Source organism: Lutra lutra, chromosome 17, assembly GCF_902655055.1.
Source record: "Lutra lutra chromosome 17, mLutLut1.2, whole genome shotgun sequence".
Lineage (NCBI taxonomy): Eukaryota > Metazoa > Chordata > Mammalia > Carnivora > Mustelidae > Lutra > Lutra lutra.
Genome location: NC_062294.1, coordinates 45,236,423 through 45,261,300, shown reverse-complemented (window position 1 = coordinate 45,261,300; position 24,878 = coordinate 45,236,423). Strand labels below are relative to the sequence as shown.

The 24,878-nt window shown below is 44.1% G+C and overlaps 2 protein-coding genes across 2 annotated transcripts; both read left to right on the top strand.

The window, feature by feature from the left end:
- Positions 1-3,176: 3,176 nt before the first annotated feature.
- Positions 3,177-20,361, top strand: LOC125088553 (WD repeat-containing protein 87-like). The gene is made up of 9 exons (XM_047709760.1): positions 3,177-3,307; positions 4,217-4,337; positions 10,884-11,006; positions 13,437-13,604; positions 14,230-14,643; positions 14,752-17,090; positions 17,778-18,037; positions 18,391-19,795; positions 20,262-20,361. The coding sequence occupies exons 3-9, from the start codon at positions 10,896-10,898 to the stop codon at positions 20,359-20,361; spliced, it is 4,797 nt and encodes a 1,598-aa protein (XP_047565716.1). The 5' UTR covers positions 3,177-3,307; positions 4,217-4,337; positions 10,884-10,895.
- Positions 20,362-22,708: 2,347 nt separating this feature from the next.
- On the top strand, positions 22,709-24,878 carry LOC125089659 (WD repeat-containing protein 87-like). The gene has a single exon (XM_047712010.1). The coding sequence runs from the start codon at positions 22,791-22,793 to the stop codon at positions 24,723-24,725; it is 1,935 nt and encodes a 644-aa protein (XP_047567966.1). The 5' UTR covers positions 22,709-22,790; the 3' UTR covers positions 24,726-24,878.

The window sequence follows — 24,878 nt, the reverse complement described above, 5'->3', positions numbered from 1 at the left end:
ATTGTGTTCTCCTGCTCTGTCAAATAAATAAATAGAACCTTTTAAAAAAAATAAAAGAAAAATCCTGGATATGCTATAAGAGAAACAGGACAAAAAAGGTCACCAAATATTTTGGTAATTGCTTATTGTTTCTTATTATTGTTGCATTAAAAGGCTAGGCCAAATAAAATAAAGAGAACTTCCATTGGACAATACCAACATGGACTGAGGGGGCAAGGACAGAAGGCCAAAGGGACATGAGAGCATGCCAAAGTACTTGTCTTGTTAGAGAGAAAATGTTGTCAATTGATTACCTCTCAACTTCAAATTTACCCTTCAATATATACTCTGCCATATGGACAGAATTCCTTTAAGCATCTCGCCTTTGCAGTGAGCATAACACTAAGCTTTCTCAGTGGAAGGCTCTGGAAGGACACCAGAGGAAGTGGTCTCTTGCTGTTACCAGCTACTACATAATGGGTAAGCAGTACAGAAGTGAGGACATCCAAAAGAGCTCTGCCACAGCCAGCCACCCAGAACATGCAGTCTCTTGGGGTCCTTCTTTGTAGCCTCAGCTTGGTCTTCCAACTACCTTCCTGCACTAATGGGAAAACCAGTGCCCCAACCTGTGGCTCTCGTTCTGTGTTGCTGGCCTACAGCTTGGAGGGTTCCTAGCAAGCCTCTGCTTCCTCTGCACACCCATGCTATTGGCTGCTGATCATCTGTGGACTATATGCATTCCAAAGGGTTGGTTCCTGTTTGCCCAGAGATTGCAGACCAGCTCCATCCTGGGAAAACTTTGCAAAAAAGCAAAATTTTTTGCTACCCAGTGAGCTGAACTATACCTTCCTTCAGTAAGGTCTGAACCCCAGCCTTGGAAAGAGACCATCATTCCAAGTTCATACTTGTTTAGGTACTTTCTCTTAGTTCTAGGGTAGCATATAGATTTTCTCTATATCTTAAAATGGCTTTTGGGCCATTTTTAGGCTTTTGGCTTTTACCCTGCATGAGATGGAAACCAGAGGTGGGTTCTGAGCAGAGGAGTGATACAATCTAACTTACATTAAAAAAAAAAAAAAAAAAAAAAAAACCACCCAAGAACACTCTGATGGCTGTATGGAGAATCTACTGTGGTAATGGGAGTCAGAGAATGGGGCAGGAAGAGAAACAGGGAGATAAGTGAAGAACTTGTTATTAATAATAATTATAATTAATTCAGAGAGTAGAGGATAGTGGGTCTGAAATGGGGAGAAGCAGAAGTGAGAAGAATTGAGCATATCTGGATTTGGAGATATAGCCAACAGGATTTGCTGATAGATTAGATATAAATGTGAGAGAAAGGAGTCAAGGATGAGTCCAAGGCTTTTGGCTTGATCAGGTAGAAAGCTGGAGACACCATCAAGTTAGTTGAGGGATATTGACAGGGGAATTGATTCCAAGAGGAAGATTAGAAATTAATGAGTTCAGTTTTGGACAAAATGAGATGGAGATTCCTATTAGGCACTGAAGTAAAGATGTCTAGTAGGCAATGGATGTAAGAGTCTGTAGCTCAGCGGGGAGGTTCAGACTGGAATTATAAATCTGGCCATCACTGATATATAGATGATATGTAAAGCCACAAGGCTAGATAAGGTGACCAAGGAAGTGCCTGTGGGTAAGTAGGAGGAAGAAGAACTGTAGCCTGAGGAGCGCTAACATTAAGAGGTCACGGAAAGGTCAGGTCAGGAAACTGAGAAGCAACCGCTGACTACCGGGTAGGAGAAAAAAACAAGAAACTAGGATGTCATAGAAACTAAAAGTGTATCAAGGCTGTAGCGATCGATCAAGTGCTGCTAATAGGTCAAGTAGAGTAAGAATTAAAAGTCAATCATTAGATTTAGGAAAATGAAGATCACTGATAACTTTGACAAGAGCAGTTTTAGTTGAGTGACGGGTGAAAAAAGTCTAATTAGAGTGGGTTCAAGAGAGAACCAGGGAAAAGAAACTGGAAGCAAGATATATCGGTAATAAATTCCAGAAGTTTTTCTAGAAACAGGGCAGCAGTTGGAAGGCAAAATCGAAACTCACGGAACTTGGGAGGGATCGTGGGGGAAACTGCAGTTTGCAGGATATGGTTGCCTACTGGAAAATCCAGTGGGCAGCCGTCCTGTGCCCTGCAGAGCTGTATAAAGGTATACAGCATAGGGAGCGCCGCACCATGGACGCCGGGAAATACAGTCTCGCTCCGTGGCTCAAACTGGGAGGCCACTTGGCGTGTTGTTCCAGGGGCCCCCTCCCCGGAGGGACAAAGTCTCCCTCCTCAAGGGAGATGCCGCACTACTGCCCCCGGGCCACCCCTTCACTAAGCTCTCCCAGCCCTTCCCTTCAGTCTTGGAACCCGAGATGAGTTGCGAATTCTGTTGCACAAGAAGGCAGCAAGCGCATGCGCAACCAAGGAAGACAGCCCGTGGAGCTCCACGAAGGAGGCGGGGTGAGCCGCGTGGGCTCCCGCGGTGGAAGGTGGGATCCTGTGCTGAGCGGGGCCTTCAGGACGGCATCCTGGTTCGCCAGCACGCGCATGCGCATATGAATGACTAGCCTCAGCTCGCAGCGCGTCCTAGCTCCACCCAAGTGCCCGGACGCACCCGTGGTGAATGAGTCTCGCGTACTTTCCCGCCAAAACTTGGTAATGGCTTTTTCCAGGCACAGTAAGGCGGAGGCGAGACTTTGCAGAGGGCTGGGCGGACGCGAAAGGGAGCGATTGCTTCCGCTAGGCGGGCATGCTTGCTCCCCACCAGGCCGCTCAGACGTCGGTTTCCTCAGGCGTCCACACCGAAAGCAGAGTGGAGGGAGGGCTGCAGTGCGGCCCAGCGAACTCTTTCAGTTTTGCCTTTTTGTGGCCGCCCCGCCCACCTATTTGCCTCTCTGAGGAGTGGTGCAGAAAGAGGCCGGAGAAATATTTGCGTACTGACTGCTCTGTTTCGCCCACTGTTGTTTTTATAATACGTTTTGCTTTGTGGCTCCTCCACGCTTGGTGGGGCTCGGGCACTGCCCTCTTACGTAGGGCACAGGGAGACCCTTTATAAGCACACAAAGCCAGCTGCGCGCGTGGGCCGCTGATGCAGGGCCTCTGTCATAAAGCCTCACGCGCACATACTTGTCTGTCCGATGACAAGCCAAATAGCTAAGTACATGCCTGGAGTGTGACTGTCGGGCCTTACCACGTTCTAGCTGTGGGCTGGAGAAAGCTCTAAGAGTACTGTTGAGGAGGGCTGCTACATTCCCCAAACAAAAATACAGGACATCCAGTTAAGTTTGAATTTCATTTAAAAAAAAATTTTTTTTAAGCGTATGGCCCAAATATTGTTTACCCGAAATTCAAATTTAACTGGGCATCAAGTTCAAAGTTAACTCTTTTATTTGGCAGCCCCGGTTTAAGGCTTTATGGGAGACAATGCAGCAACAGTTCTTAGAGCTGTTCCTGGAGGGTGTAAACATGAAACAATGTGTGTTTATATAAAAAAGCCAAACTCCTCCCACTGCACCTTCTCCCACCCCCAAAACAGTAGTGTGTCTAGTCATCTGATGTAATAGGTGAAATGGCTAGGACCCAGAAAGCCACTCTGTCATACAAGGTCAGTCTTTAAGCCCTTGCCACCACAGTGCACTGTAGTGACTCGGCTCCAGGATAAGAGAGAGTCAGACTCTCCCTGTCTCCCAGCGCTTGGCACATTCATGTGGGTATTTCCAGGTTCTTGGTAATGTTGGTGCTGTATCACTGGACATAAGTGTGTGTGTGTGGGAGGGGGGGCATTGGGGGACTCTGAACCATTATGATGTTGGAGCCAGTGATACTCTTTCTATGGAAAACTATGACTAGTCTGTCCCTTCTGGAGTAGGGGCATGTTATCTTCTGTGGAAGATAAAGGTGTGTGAGCTAGGAGGGAACAGAGAGGGTATCACGAAGTCTATGATGTTGTATGATGTTAGTAATAAGTTTCCCCACTTGGAGAATGGCTCCACTGGGGCTGAATGTGAGATAAGACTTTGTTCAGTCTGAGAAGTCTAAAGGGCAAAAAGCAACATTGAAGTGGCAGAATCTAGGATTGTAAATGTAAGTCTATTTGATTCTGAAGCTTCTCTTTTCACCTGTCATCTGCTCCCTTCACTTCTCACACAATAATGGCACCTGGAATTTATGGTGCACTTTTCATTGTAACGCCTTTTGAATTTCATTATTTTGCTTAATTTTTTAAAGGATTTTGTAGGGAAAAAGAAGAGCACTCCTTTCTGAGGCCAAGACTGGTTAAAATGAGATGCCTCTCACTGCCAGCCTGGTGGGATGGAGTGTTAGCCCAGGATTTAGACACAAGTATCAGGCATTTTCCATTTTCCCATCCAGAACTCCTACTTTTAAATTACCAGAGGAAATTTTACAGAGTCTTACAGAGAGATGTAACCCTCATTTCTCTTCACATTAGCGTGGTGCAGCAGCCTTTTCTCTCTCTTCTGTGTTTCCTCTTCTTAATGGTTTCTTCCTCCTGACATTTAAACATGTTTAATTATCTCATTTTAAAAAATCTTCTCTCCAAAGGCCAGTCTTTTGGTCTTTCTATGCATGTCCTTGAGAATTGTATGCAAGATTCTGAAGGGTTTAAACTTCACCTCTGGTGGAAATTGAAGTGAGCTAGTTACTGTCGCTAGATCAAGAAAAATCCTTGGAATTGTTCAGCGAGGGATAGGGGTCCCTAAGGCAGTACTATGAGCACTCTGGGGCCAGCATAGAAGCTGTTTGTCCAGGTCCTCACCAGATAAGTGCAGAAACTGAGAATAAGCATTTAGGAACTTTTATATTAATTTGACAGAATATCTTATGTCTGCTGAACTTAATGAAAAATCTGGAGTTAAGAAAAAATCTTCCCCGGGCTCGTGGGTGGCTTAGTCAGTTGGGCGTCTGCCTTCAGCTCAGGTCATGATTCCACATCAAGCCCCACTTCTGGCTCCCTGCTCAGTGGGGAGCCTGCTTCTCCCTCTCCCTCTGCCTGTCACTACCCCCTGCTTGTGCTGTCTGTCTGTCAAATAAATAAGTAAAATCTCATTATGATTTTGATTTCATTACCCTAATGACTAATGATGTTGAGCATCTTCTCATGTAGGTATTGGGCATTTGTATATCTTCTCTGGAGAAATGTTTTTTTTTTTTCAAATTGTTAGCCAATTTTTAAAAAAAGATTTTATTTATTTGTTTGACAGACAGTGACATAAGTAGGCAGAGAGGCAGGCAGAGAGAGAGGGGGAAGCAGACTCCCTGCTTTGCAGAGAGCCCGATGTGAGGCTCTATCCCAGGACCCCAGGATCATGACCTGAGTTGAAGGCAGAGGCTTTAACCCACTGAGCCACTGAGGCACCCCACTGTTACCTGATTTTTTTATTGGGGTTATTTGTCTTTTTATTGTTTAGTTGTAACTGTTCTTGACATACTCTAGATACTATACCCTTATCAACTAGCTGACTTGCAAATATTTTCTCCCATTTTTAGGTTGTCTTTTAACTTTTTTTTTATTATAAGGAAAATATATAGCAAAACAGCTGGAAGGTAGTTGGGGGGTGGAAGATCTGGCAAAGTTTAATCACCAAACAAGCTGCCTAAACATGGTTTCCTGCTGTGGAGGAGAGATTTGGCCCTTATCTTTCCCATGATTCCTGATTCAAAGAAACCTGCTCTTAGCAGGGCTGGGCCTACAGAGTCCAATTTTCCAAACTGTTCTCTTCCTGGGAATTTGGGAAAGGTATACAGTTCTCAGGCTTTCAAGATACAAAAGACAGTATGGAGAAGGAAGGGATGTTACAGCCCTTTGGTCCACTGTCATCTCTAGGCCCATCTCTCAGTATTGTTTATTCCAAAGAGATGAACCCTATGGAATTGGGGCAAATGAGGCAGCAGTACACTGAGCAATGAGGCTGTGTTGATGAGGAAGTGAGCAACATCACACTTGGTATAGAAGCTGGCTAGGGCATAGGAGAGATACTGAGGAATTTGTGGGAAGAGGTATTGGAGGCTGTAGTCCATCTGTTCCCAGCATGTCAGTCGCTGAGCCTTTCCTTGGTCAGGGGTCTCAAAGGGTGATGCTTTCACTGTATGTGAGAAGATAAACAAAGCCATCTGACTTGAGGTGTGGCACTCCTTTCTACACCTGTGGTCTCCAGGAAGCAGCTATCTGTCTTTTTACTTTTTTTTTTCTGTCTTTTTACTTTTTTGATGGTGTCCTTTGATGTACAAATTTTTTTTAAGACTTTATTTATTTATTTGACAGACAGAGATCACAAGTAGGTAGAGAGGCAGGCAGAGAGAGAGAGAGAGGAAAGCAGGCTCCCCGCTGAGCAGAGAGCCTGATGTGGGACTCGATCCCAGGACCCCTGAGATCATGACCTGAGCCGAAGGCAGTGGCTTAACCCACTGAGCCACCCAGGCGCCCCTGATGTACAAATTTTTTGATGAAGTCGAATTTATCTTTATTTTTTCTTTTAGTTGTTTGTGGTTTAAAGGTTTAAAGGTCATCTCTGTGAAACCATTGTTTACTCCAAGGCCAGAGTTATACCTGTATTTTCTTCTAAAAGGTTTTAGAGTTTTAGTTCTTACCTTTAGGTACTCTGGGGCTAATTTTTCTTAATATGGTGTGAGATAGGGATCTGAATTCATTAGTTTGCATGTGGGTATTCAGTTGTCTCAGCACCATTTGTTGAAAATATATATTATTTTCTAAGTAATTCTATTTCTTTGTTTTCCCATTTTTATTCTGTATTCTTTACTGCATTTCTGTATTCTGTATTCTTTACTTGCATTTCTTCTTGTCATTGTATTTGTGATATTTGATTTTTTTCCATTTTTGCCTATTCACCTTTGATCTTATTCTGCTGTTCTACTATCTCTTTCCTGAGTTTTTGCATTTTGTTTTGTGACCTTCCATCTTAGAGGCAATTCATTTTTTCCCATTCATGACAGAATACTTAGTTAAAATTTTTATCTAATCCATTGTAGCAGTTTTCTACTGAATGCTGTTCATATATTCATTTTTTAAACTCTTTTCCTTAATAGTTCTTTTTGGATTAATGTAGTACTCTTTCCTTTTTTTTTTTTTGCACATCATTGTCTGAGTTAGAACATTAGTAGCTCTGCTTTCTCTACGTTTGCCTCCCAGTTTCTTCCAGTTTGTAGTTACAAGTAGGAGTATAGATTCTCACCTAGTGGTGGGTCTCCCACCTTTATGAAGTTTAATTTTCTTGGTGTTTTTTAAAGATTTGCCTCTGTTTGTCCCTCTTTCTGCTCATAATTCTCTCCATAGTTTCTTATTTCCAATTCTTTTGTCATAATTGCCATTGATTTCAGCTGCTTTTCTCAGCCCTTACATGTAATTTGTTATCTAGATTATACTTGTCTCCTGGTTCTTCTGAAGTTTTGTTTGCAAAGATCTTTTGGTTCTCCTTGTTGTTTTTAGATGATTTTCAGAACAGAAAACCATGGTAATAATGATACTTTAATGTTTCTGTGTTTTTACATTTCAGATTTGTCTCCTATTAACAGCATGCAACTATATTTTATTCATTTAAAATATCTAACTGAAAATTTGTCTTCTGATGGGTTTAGTCTGTATTTATTACTTTCATGACATATTTAGATTTGTTTTCTATAATTCTATTTCTATTTATCATACCTCTCTTTTTCTTGTTATGTTTAATCTTATATATATATTTTTTAAGATTTTAAAAATTCATTTATTTGACAGACAGAAATCACAAGTAGGCAAAGAGGCAGGCAGGGTTGGGGGGAAGCACTCCCTGCTGAGCAGAGAGCTCAATATGGGGCTTGATCCCAGGACCCTGAGATCATGACCTGAGCTGAAGGCAGAGGCTTAACGCACTGAGCCACCCAGGCGCCCCTTATATTTCTTTCATTGGATCAGTGTGTATTTCCTTTATTCGTATCCCTTCCTTCAACTGGTTAAATCATACATTCTATTTGTTTCTTTTTGGTAGTTTCCTTAGTATTATTTTCAATTTTAAAATCTAGTTGGCTTTATTAAGCAATTCATGTATCAAGCCTCACCCTTCTAGCAAGTAGAGGGACGCTTTCTTCCTTAGCATTTTTTTTTCTAAGTAAGCTCTACCACCAATGTGGGGCTTGAACTCTCAACCTTGAGATCAAGAGCATCATGCTCTAATGACAGAGTCAGCTAGGTGCCCTTAAAAAAAAGGCCCTTAGCCTTTTTTTGAGAGATAGAAAGAGGGAGAGAGTGCAAAGAAGAAGGGACAGAGGGAGAAGGAGAGAAAGAATCTCAAGAAGAAGCTTCCATGCTCAGTGCAGAGCCCAAAGTCCAACACGGGGCTTAATCTCACAACCCAGAGATCATGACCTGAGCCAAAAATCAAGAGTACAACACTTAACTGGCTGAGCCACCCAAGTGCCCCTAGCATTTTCTTTTTCTTAAAGAGAGAGCCGCGAGTGTGTGTATGCACACAAGCAAGTGGGGGAGGGGCAAAGGGAGAGGGAGAGAATCCCAAACAAGCTCCACACCCAGTGCGGAGCCTAAGGTGGGGCTCGATCTCATGTCCCTGAGATCATGACCTGAGCCAAAATGAAGTCAGGCACTTAACTTACTGCAAAGTCAGGCACTTAACTGACTAAGCCATTCAAGTGACCCAATTCCTAGAATTTTTAATATACAGATATAACACGATATTAAACATGACTTTCAGTGTGCTGGGAATTTCATAAGAAAACAACAAATGTCAGAATAACTATGCAGGGGCACCTGGGTGGTTCAATGGGTTGAGCCTCTGCCTTCGCCTCAGGTTGTGATCTCAGGGTCCTGGGATCCAGCCCCGAGTTGGGCTCTCTGCTCGGCGGGGGGCCTGCTTTCCGCTCTCTCTCTGCCTGCCTCTGTGCCTACTTGTGATCTCTCTCTCTCTGTCTGTCACGTAAATAAATAAAATCTTAAAAAAAAAAAGAATATGCAAAGCATGCTAAGAATGTGAAGGAGATTTTTGTGACCCTTAGTTCATTACCCTCTCAGGTCTAGATTTTTTTTAAATAATTTTTAATTTATTTGACAGAGAGAGATCAGAAGTAGGCAGAGAGGCAGGCAGAGAGAGAGGAGGAAGCAAGGCTCCCTGCTGAGCAGAGAGCCCAATGCGGGACTCGATCCCAGGACCCTGAGATCATGACCTGAGCTGAAGGCAGAGGCTTAACCCACTGAGCCACCCAGGTGCCCCTCAGGTCTAGATTTTATATGATGATTTCTTTAGAGAGAATTGTTAGTATGCTCCTAGCATACCAACTCCTATGAGCCCTAGCTCCTATGAGCCCAAGTCCTATCTCCTCTCTTTGTCAGGGCAAACTACTCTAGTTCCTAGTCATTACCATCACGTTGGGGTTCTGGTAATTACACCTCCTCAGAACTGCTACAGAGGCAGTTTTGTATTTATTGCTGTGTCTCCCCCCACCCCACCTGGAATTCAGCCTCTTGTTATCTTATCCAGAATTTCTAGGAGTTTATAAGTGGGAGAATTTCAGGTTATTTTAGTCTGGCATCTTACCAGAACTAAACATCTATTTTTTTAAAAGATTTTATTCATTTGACATTTATTTCATTTATTCATTTATTCATCTATTTTTTAAAAAAAGATTTTATTTATTCATTTGACATTTATTTCATTTATTCATTTATTATTTCATTTATTCATTTGACATTTGCTGGGCTCGATCCCAGGACCCTGAGATCATGACCTGAGCCGAAGGCAGAGGTCTTAACCCACTGAGCCACCCAGGCGCCCCTAGACATCTATTTTAACTTGTTCAGTATTTGCCTTTCATGTTAGATAGTAAACTCCAGGCAGGCAGGTAATCATTCTTGTTCACTGCTTTATCTCCAGCTCTCAGCACAGAGGCCTGGCATATAATGAATATTGAGTAAATATTTGTTGAACGTGTGAGTGACTCACATACATGAAGGCTTCAATAGGAAAGGGGGATAGATATAATTAAGTCCAAAAATTATGTTTGCAAAAACATGCATCCCAATGAAGAGAGTTAAGGAAGGGCTGCAAAGCCAGGCTTCTGTATTTGTTTGGCTAGCTGCAACTGAGTCACCTAAGCTCACCTCATAGCTTTCTTTTGTCACATTTTTTCCTGTTTCTAGATTTCCTAAAACTCCCAATAATCAAATTTATTTAGGTATAATTTATATGTAATAAAGTGTGCCCATTTAAAATGTGTGTTTTGATGAGTTGTGACAAATTTATGTACCTACATAACCACTACCATAGCCACTACCATAGCCAAGATATTGAACATTCCCATCACTACTATAAGAAAGTCCCTTTTGGGACGCCTAAGCGTCTGCCTTCAGCTCAGGTCATGATTGTGGGGTCCTGGGATCAAGCCCCGCATTGGGCTCCCTGCTCAGCAGGGAGTCTGCTTATCCCTCTCCCTTTGCCCCTCTTCCCCTCTTGTGCTCACTCTCTGCTCTCTCTCTTTCCCCTCCCTCCAATAAATAAAAAAATCTTAAAAAAAAAAAAAAAAAGAAGAAGTTCCCTTTTACCCCTCCTCAGGAATCTCTCAATCTCTCAGCCCCAAGTAACAACTGATTTGCTCTGTCCCTATGGGTTAGGTGACTGTTTTCTAGAATTTCATAAAGTTGGAATCATATAGTATGTGCTCTTTTGTATCTGGCTTCTCACCATAATGTTTTTGAGATTCAACCATGTTGTTGCCAGTGTCAGTAGTTGTCACTCTGATCTTTCTGAAATAAGAGAGTTTCTTGTACTTCTAATACTCTCTCTCTCCCTGTTGCTTTTCCCTCTCTCAGTTCCCTTGATTTCCTGTCTAACATCAGATGTTGCGATTAAGTCATTTTTACCTTCCACAGGTTCTATAATCCATGATGCCTATAAAGAACCGGAACATTACAAAGATGTCACCTTCCCCCAGACTTATTCCTCAGTGGAAGGACTTGAAACTTCTCATAAATAATACCCTGAAGGATATAAAGGTGATGTGTATGAGAGATATGCACATGGTGGGCTGGTACTAAATATCCCTGCTATGGCAGCCTGTGGCACGGGCAACATGTAAGCAACTTTGGAAGAGGTTTCCCATACTCCTAAACAACTCCTCCTTCTAGATTCGGATGATAACAATTATAATTAAAAGATATTCTGCTGCAAAAAAAAAAAAAAACCCAAACCAAACCCAAAACAGAAAAGGGACTCAAATGGATTAAACAAGCAGGAGGTGCCTTCGTCTTACATGTTGTCAAGGACCCATGTTCTTTTTCTTTCTTTACACACCATCCTTAATATTTTAGCTTATCATCTTAAGGTTATAAGATAGTTTCTGCACTTCCAGGTATCAACTTTAAATTGCAAATAGGTAGAAGAGATGAAAAGGCCAGAAAGTACAGAGCTGTGCCAGCCTTGGAGTACCAGAGTGCCACTCTATACTGCCAGAATTTCTGGGCCCATAATCACCCTAAACAAGATCTGAGTTTTATTGAAATGGAAGGAGGGGGATGAGGAAGGAGGGCAATTGATAGAGTAGGCAACAGTTCTTCCAGGCACAGATACATTGCTTGGTTTTAAGAGTCTTAGTCTTTTAGAGTCTTACTGAGAAAAGCATTGATACTGTTGAGCGAGTGAGCGAATTGTTTGTGCACAAAGTCTGGAAAGGAGAAGATGAATGGTGATTAATGGAATAAGGGATATGTAAATGAGTTTTTAGATTCAGTGAAGAGGGATGGGAGATGAAGAGCTCAGATACCAGGGTCCTTTCTCTCAACTTTGCTGCCGTCATTGAGTGGAAGCTCTCCAGCTCTCTGTATCCTGTATTCTCTCAGAATGTACAAAGATCTGAATATGAGAAATATAAGGAAAAGAGAGATTCTAAGTTGCAGATAATGGCCTTAGTATAGTCTTAAATCCTTTGTGAATGCAGAGAAACTCGGAGAGTTAGAGTCATGGAGCATTGTTCAAGAGGCTGTGTAGCACAAGCGTCTGCTGAGAAGAGGAATCTCAAAAGTAGATTTTTTTTTAAAGATTTTATTCATTTATTTGACAGACAGAGATCACAAGTAGGTAGAGAGGCAGGCAGAGAGAGAGAGAGGGGAAAGCAGGCTCCCCGCTGAGCAGAGAGCCCGATGCGGGACTCGATCCCAGGACCCTGAGATCATGACCTGAGCCGAAGGCAGCGGCTTAACCCACTGAGCCACCCAGGCGCCCTCAAAAGTAGATTTTATAAGCCTCAGTTTTGGCTGATTAGCAAGAGGAAGTTCATGTATTTACATCCTAGATATATACTATGTCACTATAAGATAGTGTGTGTTTTACATGTTCTACTGTGTATCATGTTAAAAGTCATATATCTCCCTTAATACAACACACACACACACACACACACACACAGAGAACACAGAATGTTAGGGCTGAAGCACAGTTAACTCCATTTTGTGAATAACACACATTTTCCTTAATGCACATAAGAATAGTGAAAGGTGCGTGCCAAATTGTCTAGCTCTGAGGCTCACAGGGTGGGCATTCTACGTCTGTGAAGTATGGATTTCCCAAAGGTAGTGTATCATGAAGTATGATAGTGACAGGGGTGATTCTTTGGGTATAGGCAGGAACTCTGAAGAGTTGTTCCAACTGTGACAGGTGGACATAAACTCATACAGGATTGTATTCCTTTTTTTTTTTTTTTAATACTTATGTGTTTTGTATAGACATTTGTTACTTGCCTGTTTCCCCCACTGGACTCTTATCTTCTGAAACCTAAGGCCATGTCTCTTTTGCTCAGCATCATATCCCCATGTCCCCATAGAATATACCAGCCTTTCTCAAATGTTCCTTATCTAAACCATGGAAAACAAAATGGTTTGAGGGGCCATTTTCTTAGTTCTCTTAAGGATGGTATATAACTAGTAGCATTCTAGATGCATAAGGGAGAAATTAATGCCTTAGGTGAAATGGACATGAGGGCTTCCTTCTTATGGAAACTTGGCTGAGAAAGGTTGGGAGGTACTTTATTTTATTTTTTTTTTAAAGATTTTATTTATTTGACAGAGAGGGACAGAGAGATCACAAGTAGGCAGAGAAGCAGGCAGAGCGGGAGGGGGAAGCAAGCTTCCTGCTGAGCAGAGAGACCGATGTGGGGCTCGATCCCAGGATCCTGAGACCATGACCTGGGTCGAGGGCAGAGGCTTAACCCACTGAGCCACCCAGGTGCCCCTGGGAGGTACTTTAAATTAAGATGTGGGTGAGGGTGAGGGAGGAATGACTCCCCCAGATAGTACTTTCCAGGAGTAGGGTGAATAAATGTTGGTTAGCTAAAAAACAACAGATGTCCACTAATCCTCAATAAATACTTATCAAATGAATGAGTGAGTGGTTATTCAGGCCTTTTAGCTCAGCCCACTCTTCTCTCTCAGGCTGATGAAAAACCAAAGAATGATGTAATTGTATTGCGTGACTGGCCTGAGACTCTATACAAGGAGCCTCACCAACCCCAGAGCAAGCCTTTCATCTGCTTCTATGCCATTGATGTCAACTATTTTGTGTCCTTAAACTGGGTGGAACCACATTCAAAACAAATACAGGTAAAGCTCCCTCATTTTTTTTTCTTCCTTCTTAATTTACTTCACAAGCATCATACCTCTATTGCCCTCATATCAGAATGATGAAATTGATTCTGAGTTAGCTCATTTTAAGACCCATCTCCATATCCCAATCTGACCTGGATGCAGCAGTCCTTTTACCCCTCTAGTCATCAGGTCCAGAGAATTCATATTCCCCAGAAAGCAGACTGAAGGTCAAGGAAAGAGCCTTAAGCATCCTGTTTCTACCACATATCTGAAAACCCAGTACCAGGAAACTCCCCAAATCACGCTGTTCAGTCTTTCCTTAGTCCTTAAAAATATATATTTATTTGGAAGAGAGAGTGAGCGAGAAAGAGAGCACACAAGCAGGGGTAGAGGCAGGGGGAGAGGGAAAAGCTGACTCCCCTGCTGAGAGGGGACCTGATGCGGGGCTTGATCCCAGAACCCTGGGATCAGGACCCGAGCCAAGGGCAGACATTTAACTGACTGAGCTACCCAGGTGCTCCCAGTCTTTCCTTAGTCTTACTGGAGGGAATGGGCATCTAAACATCCAACCCTTCCAGCCCCTCACTCTTGGGAGATAATCTGCCTCCACGTCAAGTTTTCATCTCTGATCCTCTTCTAGGCAGTACTTTGGGTACAGAAGAAAGATACGGAAATGGGAGGTATGATAGAGAAGATGAAGTTTCCTGTGATGGATCAAGTGCCACCTGTTGAAGCAATGGTCCACACAGGTTCCCACCACATGCTAATTGCTTACTGTGGTGACACGCGTCTGCGGCTCTTCGAAGATCACCAGCAAGCATTTATATTTCTGGGCACAGTGCCCTGTCGTTTCTCCGTCAGCTGCCTCTGCTATGACTCAGAAGCTGAGATACTGCTCTCTGGTACCTTGGGGGCCGTGGTTACCTGGCTTATCTTGCCAAACAGCAGGAGCCTCCAGATGGCACAAACAGTGCTGCTGTCTGACCATGAGTTTGTACAGGGCTTTTCCCTGAATGGCCCCCGGGGCTCCCTCCTGGCTCTTTGTGAGGATAAGGTGAGGGTCTTCACTCACCAGGGTCAGGGCCAGCTGAAAGAGAGGAAAAAGTTCACTCCCACAGCCAGTGGCTCTTTCATCACCTGCTCCTTCACTTGTGTCTCTCAGGGCTATTTCTATGCTGGAAACAAGGATGGAGAGATCCATGCCTGGAGCCTAGACCAGGGTAACTTCCTCCACAGCTTCCAAGCCCACTCCTCGTCGGTGATATGTGTTTACAGCCGGCCAGAGAACTACACCTTACTCACAGCAGGCCAAGAAGGCGTTGTAAAGGAATGGAATCTTGCCTTTGGAAACTTGCTGCGGCAGCTGAATATTGACGAGGATTTGCAGCAACTGCAGTTTATTGATGACACCACCTTTTCCTGCCAGACTACCCACACTTTCTCGTTGCACCACCTGCCCTATTTTTATAGCCTCTTCAATGTCTGTGGCTCCGCTCCTGAGCAGGTGCAGCGGGTCTGCTGTGGCCATAACTGGACTCGGATCCTTTGTGCCACTAAGGATGGTTTGTTGCGCTTCTTGTCTCCAGTAACAGGAGATCTCCTGGTTATCACCTGGCCTCTCCTTGTCATGGACAGGGCTGTGGCTTGGGCCTATGACACAGACAAAGAAGAGCTCTTTGTGGCAATAGGTGGTTCAGAGGTGCTGGTGTTTGATGCAACGCGCTCTCCTTGCACAGCCAAGTATCTGGTATGCACTTCGGTAAACTATGGGGATAGAGTAAGGTGCCTGGCCTATGGGCAGTCCCATTTGGGTATGGGCCTAGCAGGACTGATGTTCTGTGGGCATGACAGTGGCATTGTGAGAATCCTCTCCCACTATAGCTGTGCCCGAACAGAAAAGACTGTTCACTCTGGGGCAGTTTTGGCACTGTCTACCTTGGAAGGTCGCCAGGAAATCTCCTTACTCTGTTCCTATGGCATGGATGATACTATATACCTGACAGAAGCTGTGCTTCAGAAGAACAAGGTAATCCTGCAGCCCATAAGCAAAATTCTCTGTGCTTGCCCCCTAACACACGTGATCCTCTTGCCAGGTTCTGTGGGTGCCATCACTGAGAACCGCTGCTGGTGTCTCTGGCACTACCAAGATTTTTCCAAATCTTCAGAAGCAAAACAAGGGTCTGTGGGAGACAAAGGGACAAAATGCCTGCACCAGTGTGACATCACTTCATTTGATGTCTGCTCTTCCCTGAAACTTTTTGTCACAGGGGGCATTGATGGCTCAGTCCGGATCTGGGATTTCCACGGTAGACTCCTAACTGAGTTGGATTCAGCACTGCATTTTGGCCCACTCTGCTTTGCCAATAATCGGGGTGACCTGCTTTTGACCTTCAACCAGAGTCTTTATCTGGTATCCTGCTTAAAATTGCTTCCTCCTGCTCAGTTGATACACCTAGGTATCCTAAGCAATGTAGATGATATACAAGAAGTCCCTAAACCCTTCCTGCCTAGCTTCTTCTTTTCTTTTGAAAACGTATTTGTACCCAGATTTGTCTACCTTGGACAAGGGCTGAAGAAATTACAGGGGCTAGAGGTCCTTGTTAACAAACGGGTCATTGCCTTTGACAATACTGTGCCCCATGTTGTAGAGGAAGAGAGACATATGTCCGCTGTGATTCAAATGGGACCCAAATCACACTTTTTGGAGGACAAGGATGTTACTTTTGACCCCAAGCATAATCATCCCCAACACATCGTTCCTGCTCAGTTACAGCTTGCTGGCTGGGATGGATTGAACCCCTACCATATATTATGTCGCTTCTTTGGTAAAGGGCAGCAATGGCCCTTTGCTCCTGATGGCTATATCCCCAACTCAGTTATCCGGGCCCGCCTTTGGCCTGAAGGTACCCCAATCTTTTTACGCTATGATCTGTACCGAGATACAGACTGGGACATGACCAAACTCGTCAGACACCAGACACTGTCACCTATGCCTCTACTAGAAGAGAACATCTCAATGAGAAGAGAGAGGGATAAATCCAAGAAACAGAAAATAAATTTCTATGATGTTCTAGTAAGCCTGAAAAACCAAAATTGGACAGAAAGAAAATTTGATGAAGGAATTATAAATAACTTAATTGAGACCATCCTCAGCCTCACAATTTACTGTTCTGTAGACCAATATAAGACATACATTAGTGTCCTGGCACAAATTTTTGCCACATATCAAGTATCTCCAAGATATTGCTCTGAGGCTTCCTGTCGCCTGATGGAAGATACAGTTCATCCCAATCCATGCATCCGTGAGCTAGCCTGGGAGGGGCTAGAGAGGCTAGGTGTCCTAAGCCATCTCTTTGCTGTTCCCCTGGCTATGGGATTGATGGACAGTGATGAAAGGGTGCGGGCTAAGGCCTTATATCTTCTAATAAGAGTCACAGGCATCCAAACTAAGACCATGCTGGTAAGCCTGCTGAAGAAACAAGATACTTTAGAAGAAATGCAGTAAGTTGGTAGTGGCTTTCACCCTTTTGCTTCTTCTAGTTCCTAACCTTTTTTTCTTACTCTCTTTTTATACAAATTATCCTCTTTCTTCACAATTCTCTTTCTATTCTTTTCCTCCCACTATGTTCTTTGTTTCTATTTGCTTTTTTCCCCCCTGGTGCTTACCCCTCTTCTTCTAACCATTGATTAGCCTGCCTGTCACTTCTTCACTTCCTTAAGATTCATCAAGACTCAAGTCCACAAATCTTCCAACCGAAAAAGCATCTTGGGGGCGCCTGGGTGGCTCAGTGGGTTAAAACCTCTGCCTTTGGGCTCAGGTCATGATCCCAGGGTCCTGGGATCAAGCCCCACGTCAGGCTCTCTGCTCGGCAGGGAGCTTGCTTCCCCCCACCTGCCGCCTGCCTCTCTGCCTACTTGTGATTTCTATCAAATAAACAAATAAAATCTTCAAAAAATCGTCTTGTATCTGGCAGCTCTATTCCTTGATATATTTGATTCTTTCTTCTTTACCCATCCTTTACTTCAGACTACTCTGCCCTAAATGGCTACTTTATCCCTGTCTCTTCAACTGGAATTTCTCCTTCTCCTTCTGTCTCTCTCCCTTCTTCACTCCTCATCTTCCTCCTCCTTCAAATCTTGTTTTGTCACTGGCTTGGTGTCATCCTTCTTTCCTCTTGACTTTTATAGGCGGGAATTTATTGGAGAAACCTCTCTGGACCAGCTGCTGGGAATCCGAGCTAAAGATATCCAGTGCCTGCTTACTCAGGTGGAGCAGCGGCTAAGAGAAAACCTGACCTTGTCATATAGAGACCAACAACCTACCTTTTATTTAGACATAGCAATGGATGGTAAACCTGAGACCCTTGTCAAACAAATAGTCATACCTGAAGAGATCACCAAAGAAAAGAAAAGAAAGACATATGTTCAAGCAAAGAGAAAAGAACTTAGTATGTATGGGGTAATATATAGGATATATTTGGGTCGCACCTCAGGGTACCAAAAGACAGGGTCAATAGGGCAGGGTATCTAAAATGACACTAGTGGGAACATAATTACATAGAGATATTGTTCCCGAAAACAACTTTCTGGGAAAGAAACACATATATCACAACAAATACCAAGGTCTTACTTCCTTAGGATATGGAAGCTGGGATGAAATGGCAAGAATTTCTGTACCGTAAAGCCTCAGTTCCCTTTGCCTTTATACCTCTTATGGGTGTTCATTGGACTAGATAATAAAAAGGATATCACTCAGAACCTCTGTTTTTTCTTACCTATTTTTCTCCCAATGTCTCTGCAGTTAAAAAGGACCTGAGAGTTTCCAGAAAGCCAAGACAGACAGAGTCTATACAATTTAGCTCTATGTTGGTGCCTTTAAAGGATGAAGGTGAACAAAGAGAGGCCAGGAAATCAGAGCAGGTTGACACCCAGGATGTTGCCTTAGAGCCTGAACTGCCATTAAGTACTTTCAGCCCAGCCAAATCTCAAAAGGATCCTGAATCAGAGGAGGTTGTGATGGAAGCCGCAGAAGGAAGAGGCCACATGGAGGTGACAGAAGTTATGAAGGCCATAGATCAACATGGCATGAAAGTTTATAGAGAGGTGTTCCCTGAGGTGGAAAGACATGAAGGAGAAGGAGGAGGTCACATGGAGGTCACAGAGGTTACGGAGGCCATAGATCAACGTGGTATGAAAGATTATGGAGAGGTGTTCCCTAAGGTGGAAAGACACAAACGTGTGAGTAGGCTTTGGAAAAGGGCACTGGAAAAAAGTCATGAAAAAGTAGCTGCGAAGTTGAAACAGGAGAAAGACTTGAAGGTCATTTCAAAGACAACTGCAGAAGAGCCCAAGGAAAAAGTCACGCAGGTTACTGAACAAGAAAAAGATACAAGGAAGAAACGTGGAAAGAGTGGCCGAGGTTTGGCTGGTACACCTGGACGCATGGGCAGATCAGATACCAGATCTTGGAGGGATGATATTTGCTATCTTGTCACCTCAAGGATAGCAAGTTCCCATCCAGGAATGTTAAGGGATCTGGGACAAGAATTGGTCGACTTGGCTCAGATGATGCTTGCTCCCCGAAAGCTCAGCTGGGAACTCTTCCAAGAGATCTGCCCCCTTCTAAAAGACTCATCAGAATTGGATGAACAAGTAGTAGAAGAACCATCCATTATAACTGAAGAGGCAGATATAGATGTTGAGGAAGAAGGGACAGAATTGAGGGGACAAAGGGGCAAAAAAGGATTAACAAAGTACAAGGCAAAGAAGAAAAAGAAAGTTGCTTTCTTAGATAAACTAGTCTTAGAGAAAAGGAAATTTAAAAAAGAAGCAAGGAAACTAACCAGGCAAGAAGGGAAAACAGCCAAGGAAAAAAGGAAACTGAGTATGCCAGAGAAGAAATTAATGCAGGGAAAGGAGAAACTGACCCATCAGGAAGAAAAAATAGCTTGGGAGGAAAAAACAGTAGCCTCCCCACAAAACCAATTAACCCAGGAAGAGCAGAAGTTACTCTTAGGAGAAAAGAAAGGGGTTGGAAAAGGGGGGAAACTAAGGGAGAGAAAAAGAGTGACCTGGGAGGCAAGGGAGGCAGGGGTAAGTGGGACTTGGAAAAGGGGTAAGTGGGATTTGGAGAAGATTATGATGGCCCACGAACAAGGCATGTGGCCCCAGGAAGAGGGATTGCCTATCTGGGGAGAGAGGAAATTGTCTCAGGAAGAGGAAGAACTGGATGAAGAAGAGGAGGAGCTGGGAGAGGAAGGGGAGGACCTGGGTGAGGAAGAGGAGGAGCTGGGTGAGGAAGAGGAGGAGCCTTATGAGGAAGAGGAGGAGCTGGGTGAGAAAGAGGAACAGCTGGGAGAGGAAGAGGAGGTGCTGGGTGAGAAAGAGGAGGAACCTTGTGAGGAAGAGGAGGAGCTGGGTGAGAAAGAAGAGCTGGGTGAAGAAGAGAAAGAGCTGGGTGAGAAACAGGAGCAGCTGGCAGAGGAAGAGGAGCAGCCAGGTAAAGAAGAGAAGGAACCAGGTATGGAAGAGGAGGAACTGGCCTGGGATGCAGAGGAGCCAATATTGCACTTAAAGAAACAAGTTAAAGACAGGAAGAAGAAGTCCCACAAAGAGAAGAAATACATACAGGGTATGGAGAAACATGTTGAGGAAAGGCGTCAATTGGCCCAGAAAGAAGAACACTTGTCTAGTGAAGAGGAGGGACTGTCTGTGGAAGAAGGAAAACGGGCATCAGGAAGGGGCAGCTTGGCAGAGCAAGAAATTAAAATGACTCCAGAAAAGAAGAAATGGTCAGAAAAGGAGAAAAAAGTGGCCTATAAAAAGAAACAAATCCAAGAAAAGAAAAAACAAGTTGGGAAACAGGAGAAAGAAGACCAGACTAAGAAAGAAGAGAAAGAAGCCAAGGACAGATGGTTAGCCCAGAAAAGAAAGAAACTGGGCCTAGAAGAAGAAGAAAATCTTGTGGAAAAGGAGAGAAGGGCCCAGAAAGAGGAAGAAACAACCAAGAAAAAGAGGCAGTGGGCCTGGGGAAAGGAGAGAGCAGAATTAGGAGAGGAGGAAAAAGCCGGAGAAATGCAGAAGAGGTCCTCAGAAGAAAAGAAACAGGCCTGGGAAGACAAGAAACAGGAGGAGAAAGAGGAGAGATTGGCTCAAAAAGTGAAGAAACAGACTGAGGGGAAAAAACAACAGGCCAGAGAAAAAATGAAACTGATCCCAGAAGAGGAAAAAAAGATAGAGGAAATTGAGACAGTGTTCCCCGCCAAAGAGAAACAAGCTAAGAAAGAGGAGGAATGGGTTAGGAAAGATAAGAAATCCATTGATGATAAAGAAAAGACCCACGAAAAAGAGCAACTAGCCCTAGAAGAACAGAAACAGGCCCAGGAGGAGAGAATATGGGGTCAGAAAGAGGAGAAAGACAGCGATCAAAGAAAACAATCAGCCTGGGAAAAAGAGAAGTTGTCTGTAGAAGAGGAGGAACACACTAGTGAAATGCAGAAAACATCCCAGGAAAAAGAGGAAAAGGCACTGAAGAAAAGGCTGACCCAGAAAGACAGTAAACTGACCAAAGAAGAGAGGCATGTTGATAAGAAAGAAAAGGCAGTAGCCAGGAAGGGAATGGGCATAACTAAGAGAAAGAAAAAAACTGAGGAAGAGAGAGAAATTATGAAAGAGGAGGAACTGTCCCAGGAAGAGAGGGCACCGACCTATGACATTAGGATCAAGAAGATGGGTATTGCAAAGAAAAAAAGGAAAAGAACCAGAGAGGAGAGGATACAGGCAATGAGGAAATTGGATATGGAGAAAGGGATTCGTTCTGAAAAAAAAGAGACTAGTTCCATGTTAAAAGATATAAGGAGGAGAGAGAGTTACCTGTTGAGGATCCTATCTAAAATAGTTAGAGAAAGCAGTATAGTACCCCTGGAAGAAACAGAAATATCTGAGGAAGAGAGATCTTCTATGGTGGGGAAGAGTGGAATGGATGGCCAGAAGTGGGAATTCTTTAAGGAACAGAGTGAAATAATGAAACAAGAGAAGGAGCTGGATCAGGAAGAGAGAAAAGTAGATGATGACAGACTGGCCACCAAAGAGAAAACATTGACTGATGGAGAGAGCTTGGAGGAGAACCAAAGGTTTTTAGAGAAAGTCCAGGAAAAGATACTATTAGATAAAGCCCAGATAGAGAGTATATTAAAGGAAGTCCAGGAACAAAATCTGTTAGGAAAAAAGCAGCCAAAGAAACTTTTAAGGAGAATTAAGGATAAACCAGAAAAAACTCAGCTAAAGTACTTATTAGAGAGTATCAGAGATACTCTGTTTGAAGGCTTATCTGAGAGTTTGATTGAGGAAATAAAGGAAGGTCCAACGAAGAAGGGGAAAGAGGAGGAGAGCATCACTGAGGAAGGAGAAGAGGAAGAAATTTTGCCCAGGAGAGAGAAAGGGAAATATTTGATTAGGAAGAAGAAAAAGAAGGCAAGCCTGAGTAAAGAAGAATTGGAGGAGAACTTGGCTAAGAAGCATAAGAAAGAGAGTTCAACCCAAAGAAGGAAAAAGGAAAAGAGGTTGACTCAAGAGAAAGAGAGGCTGAGTAAGAAGAAAAAGGAGAGCCCACATGAGGAGGAGGAGAGGCTGACTGAGGAGGAGGAGCACCTGATTGAGGAGAAGAGACTGAGTGAGAGGGAGAGCCTGAGTGAGGGGGAGGAAGAAAGTCTAAGTGAGGAGGAGGAGGAGGAGAGCCTGAGTGAGGGGGAGGAAGAAAGTCAAAGTGAGGAGGAGGAGGAGAGCCTGAGTGAGGGGGAGGAAGAAAGTCTAAGTGAGAAGGAGGAGGAGAGCCTGAGTGAGGAGGAGGAGAGCTTGAGTGAGGAGGAGGAAGAGAGGCTGAGTGAGGAGGAGGAGGAGAGCTTGAGTGAGGAGGAGGAGAGCCTGAGTGAGGAGGAGGAAGAGAGGCTGAGTGAAGAGGAGGAGGAGAGCCTGAGGGAGGAGGAGGAGGAGAGCCTGAGGGAGGAGGAGAGCCTGAGTGAGGAGGAGGAAGAGAGCTTGAGTGAGGAGGAGGAGGAGAGCCTGAGGGAGGAGGAAGGAGAAGAGGAGGAAATGGAGAAGATAGAGAAAAGAGAGGAGGAGGAGGAGGAAAAGGAGCAAAGGCAGAAGGATGTGGAGAGCAGACATACGGAGGTGATACGCTCAGAAGAGAGAGTATTGAAAATGGAGCTCTCCAAGAAAGACGTGAGCTTATCAGAAGATAAGGCTCTTGCTGAGAAAAGGGAGGGTACAACGAGAAGGGAAATGCCTTTTAAGAAAGAAAGATTGCTTGATGGAAAGAGAGATCCCACACTTACGGATAAGGTCATGTGGCCAACAGTTCTGAAGAGCCCTTTCAAAATACCCCTCCCAGTAGCCTTGGAAAAAAAGAGAATGCCCCTGAAAGTGTTGGGGGTTCATTTGGATTTGGAAGGACAGGAAAGTAAACGTCTTGGAGCACACCCTATGACAAGTTCTTGGGGAAGACAAGAGGATGTGCTCTTGGAGAAAGCCAGGGGTATGGAAATAGGTTTAGAGATCCAGATCCCGGAAGTCCTCCACAGGCCAGAGTCCCACTTACCTGATATTATCATGAAATCACAGAAACCAGAACGTTGGCCCAAAGGTGACAGGTGGAAGTGGTTCTTTAAGTACCAGGATACCCTAGTGAGGAAAACTAAAGGCCAGGCCCCAGGGCCAGCCCTAGCCCCATCCCTTACTTCTATACCAGCTGAAAGGCCATACTACTCAGAAGCGAGCTTCTCAGATGAGGACTGGATTAACAATGCTTTAATAAGACTGGAAGCAGGAGAGAAGCTTTCCAGGGACAGTTTCCATAGACTGCACCAGCTCCTCAGAGGCTTCACTGCAAAGGGATACTCGAAATGGATGCCTCTGTGCAATCTTAAAGCCATTGCTAAACACCTCAGGCAGAACCTCGTGGTAAGTCGCACAGACACACCACAACATAAGGATGCTTTGAGTCCAGTGCACTTAAAAGTGATCCCTCCAATTAGAAGAAAAGAAAAACACAGCCAGCTAGAGCTATTCCCTATCATTGAACCAGTGTTCCCATCAGCTACCAGGAGGTCTCAAACCCCAGCAGCTCTCAATTGGCATCTCTTAGCGGAGTCCTATAGGAAGAAGCAGGCACAACAATTATCCTGTGCTGTTAAGGAGATACCGCACCTTCATCCAATCAGAAAGGATGTTCCCACAACTGTCTATCCCTCTGTTGATAAAAAATCCCTGGACTTGATACTCCAGAAGGAGTTCCAGGTCTTGAGTGATAAGGAAGAACTCCCCAAATTTCACAAGGCAAAGAGGGAATTTTTGTCCCTCAAGGCACTGCCCATACCTTCACCAGTGTTAGCATCAACCACCAGGAGGACTAGAGTCCCAAAGGCTATAAAGTGGCATCTTTTAGGAGAACCTTACAGGAGTGCACGGGTACAGCAGCTATCCAATGCTCTGGAAGAGATGGACATGAAGCACTTTTATCCTGCTGCAAGAGAGATTTTCACAGGTGCCCATGCCTCTGTGGACAGACAAACCCTAGCACTGATGTTTCAGAAGGACCTCAAGGCTTTTAAGAGAAAAGACAGGGCCCTCATAATGCCCAAGTTGAAGAAGGCACAGTCCATCTCTAAAAAAAAGGAAGAGGTGCCCCAATGGGAGACATTTGTGGCAGTGTATCATGTTTTGCGGATGTTGCAGCAACACTATGCAAAAGACAGCGCTGCTTGGATGGAACAGTTTTACCAACTCATGGATCTGTACCAATTTAAGTCCCCCCAAATCCAGAGGCTTCTACTAGAGTTGCTGCAGAGAGAGGAATTCCAACCCCAAGAGACCATGTTCAAAAAGTCCCTGAAAACTCAGGAGCTGGTACTTGGTGAACGGTTGCTCTGTGGCCTGTTTCGTGGTCATTCCCATGCCCCTGCAGGTCCTCTCAAGTTCCATAATGTTGTACCTCTGCCTGGGAAGAGCAGGGTGCACACTATCCAACCTGTGGGCATCGCTCAGTATGGATTCCTAGAACTTGCCTGGAAAAACCTACCACAAGTCAATTCTTCCCTTGTTGAGGGGCGGCCCAACATTCCTACTCCTACTCTATGATTTGGCCTAACATGAGGACTTTGCAGTCTTGGTGGGAGATAAGCCTGATCATGGATTTTAAGCCTCCTTCCCTTTTCCCCACTTCAAGGTGGGGCTAGACAAGGACTTGTACTCATTCAGTTCCAAAAACCTGCTACCTTGTACTGAATAAAA